This window comes from Sesamum indicum, linkage group LG15 (assembly GCF_000512975.1).
Source record: "Sesamum indicum cultivar Zhongzhi No. 13 linkage group LG15, S_indicum_v1.0, whole genome shotgun sequence".
NCBI lineage: Eukaryota > Viridiplantae > Streptophyta > Magnoliopsida > Lamiales > Pedaliaceae > Sesamum > Sesamum indicum.
Genome location: NC_026159.1, coordinates 8,127,817 through 8,135,728, shown reverse-complemented (window position 1 = coordinate 8,135,728; position 7,912 = coordinate 8,127,817). Strand labels below are relative to the sequence as shown.

Genomic DNA, 7,912 nt, shown 5'->3' with positions numbered 1-7,912 from the left:
CCAAATTTTAAAGTCTTGGGGGGGGGGGGGGGGAATAATTTAATAAGATGTTAATAAGATATTATACAAAAGATTATTAGTGTTAATTTATCTTGTTCTGTTATTTCATGTGCGTTATATAAATTATGGTGTATCCCTTGGTCTGTCGATGGAGAAACCACCAGTTGAGCACTGTTGTACTGTACGATCTTGTTTTACAAACGAAACTTACATTTACCAAAAAAAAAAAAAAGATGTTATATACATATATATATATATATATCTCCTCCACAATTATTTTAGTGTCCTTTTGAATTCTAAAGTAATTTCCGATTATGACAACCGAATATTGTTCTAATAATTTACTACCAAAAAAAATAAAGGAAATAAAATTAAGTGATAATTTTTTCATATTATCAATAATTATATGTATTAAGTAACAATAATAACATGTTTTATAATTTTAATAGTAATATTCTTTTTATATAAGTTGTCACCAGCAAAAATTAGCAACAAAAAAGTTATATGTAGAGTTGTTACTGTATTTATGTGTAAAGACGAGTTAAAAACAATGATATTAATTTTTAATAAGTTGTCACTATATATATATATATATATATATGCATCAGTGATGGTCTACAGAAATAATTTTATATACAGTTTTATGACTGATCATAATTATATTATAAACAAATCAAAATTATTATTACTTAATATTTTTCCTTTTAAAATTTCACTAATTTCTATCAGGTTTGATGGAGAAGGGGTATTCATTAGGTACGATCAAATCGAATCGAATCAATAATTTAGTATTCCAAAATATTATACTGAATGCCGAACTGAATTAGTCAGTTCAATTTTGGTAACCATTGATTTTTTTTAATATGTATTTTAGTTCGGTATTCCATAAATTGAATTTATTGTTATAAGTACGTATTAAATAATAATTACACTTTTTATTTATCTTTCAAAATTTTTATTAAGTTTAAATAATATAAAAATATAGGGTTTAATGCAATTTACCCCGGTGATACATGTAATGAGTAAAAAAAACCTCGTAAAAAAATTTTAGCAAATCGCCCCCCTATATGTTCAAAAATGAAGTAAATTACCCTCTACTAATTTGCTTCATTTTTTAAAATATAGAAGATATATTTGCTATTTTATTTATAGAAATTTTTTGCTCATTTCACATATGATAGAAGGTTGTTGCATTTTTTTTCTAAAAATATATGTGTATAGAAATTAATTATAAAAGAATAAAAATAATACATTCATATTAGGTATGATTTATAAACCAACACTAAAAATCAAAATCGACTCAAACTTTTTTGTTCGATTTAATTTTGTCAACCAAATATTAAACACTAAGATTTGGTAGCAATAATGAAGTATTTATAAAGGTACAATAGTCAATTTTCAATAGTAAAAAGCCAATGTAAACACATGTTTCATGCGAGGGGTGGCGTCGGGTCGTGCTCATGTAGTTCGGATTGAATTCTTCCTATATTTCTTAAAATACAATAATTTACCTTCTTATATTTTTTAAAATGAAGCAATTTTACCTCTATGTATAAGGAGGTAAATTGCTTCATTTTAAAAAGTACAGGAAGGTAAATTGCTATATTTTTTTTATAGGAGGATAATATCCTCATTTTTAATATCATAGGGGGTAAATTGCTATTCACCCCTTTTTAATATATATATGTTATTAGCTTCTTAAGAGAAGCTGAACAATTTCTTAACACAAAAACAGAGGCTGTTTGGACAATCTCAATTTTTGTTTCAAGAATTCTTTTTTTTTTATTTTCTTATTTTTTTTATTAAAAAGTATTTTAAAATTAAAAATTATAAATATTTTAATATACGATTTTAATCATTTTAGTATAGTAAAAATTAAAAAATTTAACTTCAATCAACTAACTAAATAATGAAATGTGAAAATAAATAAAATAAAACTAAAAACGTAAAACAATTAAATATTGAGCACTAACATTTGAGTTTGATAAACTTATTTTACCTACATTTTAGGGTTTGTTAGAACTATAAATTGTGAGAATAAGAGGAAACTAGAAGAAAATTTAAAAGATAGTTTTTTTGTTGGGAAAGAAGAAGAATAAGATTTGAATAAAGAAGAAGATTGAGAGGAGGAGAAATGAAAATAAAATAAATTATTTTTTTAAATATTGGGTACACGATCAGACAGTTAGGGTAGAAGAGTACTATTTGAAATTCGACCCGACTTTTAAAAATCAGGTATTCGGTTACCATGTTAGTGCTAATTTTATTGTGTTTGTAAATTAGAACAGAAGAAAATTACTACAAATAAAATATTTAAATTAAAATATCAAAATGAGTACAATCGTTATTCTATGCCCTAATTTTTTTATTTAAAAGTAGTATTTGTATCAAAGGAAAAATCTATAACGTTGATTTGAGGGTCGACGCCTGTATTCCTAAATCAAACGTTACATTCTTGATTTTGGATTTGAGGATTTGGAAGTGAATTTGTTACTTAAATCTTCTTGAAAATATATATTTGGATATTTATAATGTTAATTCGATGGCTTAGCACCTATAATCCTAAAATTAAACACTACAACTGGAAGAGATAAATAAATTTTATATATGATTAGTCAACTTTGATATTATCTATTTAACATTTGTATATTTTAAAAAGATAAATATTAAATTATTTATCTTGATCCGATTGGAGCGTACATGCAGCTCCTCCACATGGAAGACATTCGATTGGCTAAAATTTTTTACTGGATGATTTGATTGCCGAAAACACTTCATTTTGACACTTGTCGTCCATTAATTTTACAATAAAATATATATATCAAAATATTGATTAAATTAACTATTTGCATTTGAAATTAATTTAGTAAATTTAAAAATATAAATACAAAATATTATATTTGATAAAGATTATATTATTTGACACTTGTTATTATTTAATTTGTAATTGATCGCAAAATTAATTTTCCTCTCATTTAAGAAGGTTCCATAATTTTTCAGTACTTGCATGCATCCAATTCTTTTCTTCTCTTCTGAAGCTAACAGCTGAAGTGGGTTATTTGGAGTCATGGATATAGAGAAATTGAGTTCAAACTCAACATAGACTTCGGCTAGAACTCTAATAGGTAATTGGATTGGTAAATATCCTAAGCTCCATTTGACATGAGCTGTTCGAATTTGAGTTCAATTGGAAAAAGGAATCACCAAGTTGATTTGGACTAAACAACTGAAACTAATGCCTATATAGGTAGCTTGAATCCGGCGATCACCACAATGATCATCGGCACTCTTGGTGTATGTTCCATCAGTTGATTATGTATCTGTTTTCTTTAGTTTTTTTGGTACGCACACAAGATGTTTGTGTTAATGTTTGAACTTCTGCAGCGTTTTTTCTGTCACTGCGGTGCTGCGAATTTGGAGCTTCCTCTTCGAAATTCGGTCAGCTTGTTACGGTAACACTTTTCAACTCGTAATCTCATAATCTTTGCAGTTGGTTCCATATTTCGAGGTTTTATTTGAGTACCAAGTTCTCTCAGACTTCTGTTTCTGGCTTAATTAGACTCTCAATGCTTGAGTTTACATGATGTATACATTGTAGTGTATTTGAGAAGTTTGCATGACTAGAATGATATATATTTGTCATGAATTTCCAAAGCTTATCTTTCGACCCATTTTCTGATGAAGTACAAAATTTAGTTGACGATTAGGGAAAATGTGAAGTCTTGGTAGCATCGGTGAGATAGGCATTCAGCTCTTCCATCACTAAGTCATCGATGTTATTTCTTTGTTTTTTTTTTTTTTTTAAATCACCAACTTCTCCCTTATGCTAATTTGTCAAAGAGAACTTGAAGCATTGGTGATAGAATTGCCCCCTCACACAACCATGGTTTTTTTGTGAATGTACAAGAAAAATTCTACTTAGGATATGGAGATTTCAAACGGCAAGCATATATTTCTTTGCCTATCAACTTTGAGGTCAAGTGCCGGTTGTTATAAAGTTGAAACCAAGCATAATGTTGTTTGGCATTGATCGTTGAATTCCATAGGCTGTGTTTGCAGATTTGTTTGGAGGATTTGTACATGCAAATTTATTCTGATTGCAGTCTACAGGCTACTAAGGCTTCTCCGGATCAATTCTTCCATGTGCATGCGCTTTGGAAATTGAGTTGCTGCATAAATTCAAACTTTGCCATGGCGCTTCTTGTCCTTTTTGTCTTGTTTTACTCTCCTTCCTTGTTGCTTTATTATTTATTTGAGTTACTATTTTTTTTAGTTAACTCAATTATTACACGGGAATGTTGAATAAGGGGTAAAATTAAAAATTTATATAATTATTTTGCTAATGTTAGTATTTTTTGTCTAAATTCTGACAAAAGAGGGACATGTGTAAACAATAAACTTTTGAGGGGATGTAAGTATAATTTCTTAAATATTTTTGGGGAACGCATAATTTTGTATTTTTAGAGGAGGTTTAGTTTAATTAACTCTAGTAATAATGAAAATTTAGATTGAAAGAACTTAGAGATGTTGCGCCAGACCACATTGAGACTGCTAATACCAAGTTGATTTTCTTCAAAAATTCACTATAAATGAATAATAACATACCAAATAGATGGAATCATGAAAACAACAAAGAGGCATTTGTACGTATTATAGAGCTTTGATTATGGAAATAAATGATACAACAGGTTCCATTGACAAGTTTTTAGGTAGATGGCCCTTCCAGACGTATGTAATCATACATGACTTCTCTAAAAGGTCCTTGACTTCTTGCCTGTGTCAAGAAAATAGTATTCGTTCCATTGATAAGTCGACTGCCTGTTATGTCAATACTATACAAATGGTACAACCCATGAATGCCATGCCTCGCTAGTGCATTATCCCTGCCTATCAATCTTGTTGTAAAATGTGGAAGAGATTTTTGGTCGTTGACGCGTACCTTGAAACATGCGGGGAAAAAATTATTAACATTATCCGCTACAAAACCAATGGTTCGTCGTTGATTTAGATGACAGAGAGTTAGTAGCTTATATGCGTCTATTAAGCAGAAAAATTGTGAATTTTCTATTTTTGCTGAAAATCTTGAAGTTAAAATGTTTGAAATAGACTGCCATACTTGTAGTTCAGCTTGATTAGCCGAAGCGAGTGCTATTTGGAGAGTGTAATTTGCTCCTTTTGTAACCTTCGTGAGGTTGAATAGAATTTGCCATGTCGTTGCTTGAAACTGTCGATCTCCCAGATTCCTGGAGAATAGTTTCTTAAGGAAACATGCACTAGGGAGATTCCTGGAGAATAGTTTCTTAAGGAAACATGCACTAAAATTACTAGAAGTACGAGGAAGAGAATGTACCTTGTAACATGTGCAAAAAACCAATCTTTTTCATAGTCACTTTGTCCAACTGTATATACTAAGTCTGTGTGCGGATAATGATCTGTGTAACCTGTCCATAGTCCGTATTGTCTAAACCTGTAAAATGATAATATTGAGTTATGATCCATCAGATACTCATAGGCTTGTCTTCATAAAGAGAAGACAATAGTTTCAATTTGAATAAAAACCTTTCAATTGGTCTTTCATATTGGTGGATCTTGAATTTTGGGTCAGGATTTGGAATGAAAAACTCAGCAGCTGTGCGATCAGGTACTCCAATCTCCCATAATGTTGCACCTTTCCTTGGAGCCTCAAAAACCACATTTCTCAGCTCAACAATGGATCCTGGGGAGATGGTGATGTCAGATCTATGTTTGTAATCCCCAATAGTACCAGGAACCCATGCAAACAAGCTATAAGTCCCGGGTATCACATTTTTAATCAAGAAATTTCCTTCTTGGTCTGTTTGTGTCCAAAATTGATAACCCTAATAGAAAAATCCCATAAGCTTTAATTAGCATCCAAAGTTAAGGGAAGTGCGACTTTATTAGGAAGACTCGAGATTGGATGAAAGATATATATATACCCTGTTTTCCAATTGCCATGACCCAACGGCTCCTGGTGGTGCCAATCCGACATAGCTTGATGCTCCAGGCAGAGCCTTTTTATTTTTGTACCTTTAAAATATATATTAACGTGAAGCGTTAAAATTTACAGAAATATTTTTTTTAAATTCCATTTAAGATTTTTTTTCCAGAAAGCAATGTTTATTCGTAAGTTCTAAGGAATCTCTAGAAACTTTTTGTAACTTTCTCCATCTAAAGAAACATGCCACATAACCTATATGACAGTTTTATCATTTATCAAATATATTTTACACGTCACATCAATTATAATTGATGTATAAAAAGACATTCTAAAACACGATCTCATTTCTCCAAAATACTTTTATATTATGTACAAAACAAACTACCTAAAAAAGCTAGATGACAAGGAAATGACTACCTTATATTTGTCCATTCTAATCCAGTTGTGATTCAAATGGAACAAAAATATGAAATAAGGTTCTTGTAATATTATTTATAAATAATGTTAAGATAATCATCAACTAATAGTCACTAACAGTTATTTTATAAAGATATTATTGATGAAATACATTTTCAATCCCAAGGAGTTTGTCCCTATAAATAAAGGTTGTAACACTAGAAGAAATTCAATAATTAATCATGATAATTATAAATAATCATAGTAAATAGTTATTAATTGTGGTCATGCAACCGTGTTGGTAATAATTTTTCTGAGTGGCTAAAAACTGTGGCAAAAATATGAGTCATAGCAAAAATAACTTCTATGATTGATAATATAAATTTTTGCATTAATTTTTATTTAATCATAATTTATAATAATTATTTATCATAATTTTAGTACATAACCAATAAGATTGTAGCTAATAGCCCTACTCAGGTACATGTTTAAGAATCCAATGATGCAAAATGGTGATGTATCTCATTTTTCACTTTTTCTTAAATACCACTAAAAAACATATGATTTTTCATTATGGTTAATATCTATGCTTAAAAGTACAAGATCGTTCCAAATACTAACTAATCACGATTACACAAAATATATTAGTCGTTGCTTCTGAAAGTGAGGCCGACATTAGTTACAGTTAAAAATTATAGCAAATATGTTGGCTATAAATAAAATCGTAATAAATATTAATTTATCATAATTAAATTTAAGTTATAGAACCAATTTTTTTTAATTATAATAGATAATATTAAAATTTATTTTTTGTATTGTACATACCAATCATGAACAAGTAATTGACCTCTAGCAGCTCCTCTTTGATTGGATTTAAGGAAGTCTTCTGAAAGTGGGAAATTATACGGCCAACTACCCTCCTCCATTTGCATCTGATCCATTACAAAACAAAAGAATTATGTGAGATGATCCCAAATGATGTTTTCTCTTACAACATGCAGTCAAATGATTGAAAACTAGAGTAAATTAGAAAGGGCCATCCTCGAAATTTGCTTTAATTATAAATGTATTTTCGTTATTTAAAAAATTATAAATATTTTTTAAATTATAAATAAATAAATATCCCCCACAATGTGCTATTACACGGGGTTAATATGTGAGGCTATTTATAATTTTACAAAAGGTACTTATAATTGTTCAAATAACTAAAAAATATTTATAATTATGATAAATTTCATAAGTGCCTTTTGTAGTTTACCCTAAAAACTAATTAATACCCTTTGTTTCGCATCGTTCCAGAGGATGGAAGGATTCGTCTTTGAAGAAGCATCAGAGTTGAGATAGATGTAAACTGGGCCAAACACCTTTTTCCAGTACTCTTCACTTTGAAACTTGAGAGCAAGATCTTCCCCAGCGTAGTGTGTGCTGATAAACATCTTTGCATAAACAATGTTATTTCTTATGTGTAAAAGATAATTTCAATGATAAAATATCAAGTAATAATTTTAAATTTTGGCTCAGGCCGAACCCCCCATTTCAGCATAGTCGGCGCTGAAG

At 29.5% G+C, this 7,912-nt stretch overlaps 1 protein-coding gene and 1 long non-coding RNA gene across 2 annotated transcripts in view; one reads left to right on the top strand and one right to left on the bottom strand.

Annotated features, from left to right (window-relative positions):
• LOC105178224 lies at positions 2,992–4,432 on the top strand. The gene is made up of 4 exons (XR_002288378.1): positions 2,992–3,125; positions 3,248–3,294; positions 3,385–3,452; positions 4,060–4,432. It is a non-coding gene; the product is annotated as an uncharacterized LOC105178224 (long non-coding RNA).
• LOC105178223 (probable rhamnogalacturonate lyase B) overlaps positions 4,555–7,912 on the bottom strand; it is a 10,289-nt gene continuing 6,931 nt past the window's right edge. The window contains exons 10-16 of the mRNA XM_011101649.2: positions 7,633–7,791; positions 7,181–7,287; positions 5,958–6,048; positions 5,560–5,858; positions 5,351–5,467; positions 5,117–5,243; positions 4,555–4,939 (exon numbers count right to left, since the gene is read on the bottom strand). Coding sequence (XP_011099951.1) covers positions 4,706–4,939; positions 5,117–5,243; positions 5,351–5,467; positions 5,560–5,858; positions 5,958–6,048; positions 7,181–7,287; positions 7,633–7,791 — 1,134 coding nt within the window. The 3' untranslated portion in view covers positions 4,555–4,705. The remainder of the gene's footprint in view (positions 4,940–5,116; positions 5,244–5,350; positions 5,468–5,559; positions 5,859–5,957; positions 6,049–7,180; positions 7,288–7,632; positions 7,792–7,912) is intronic.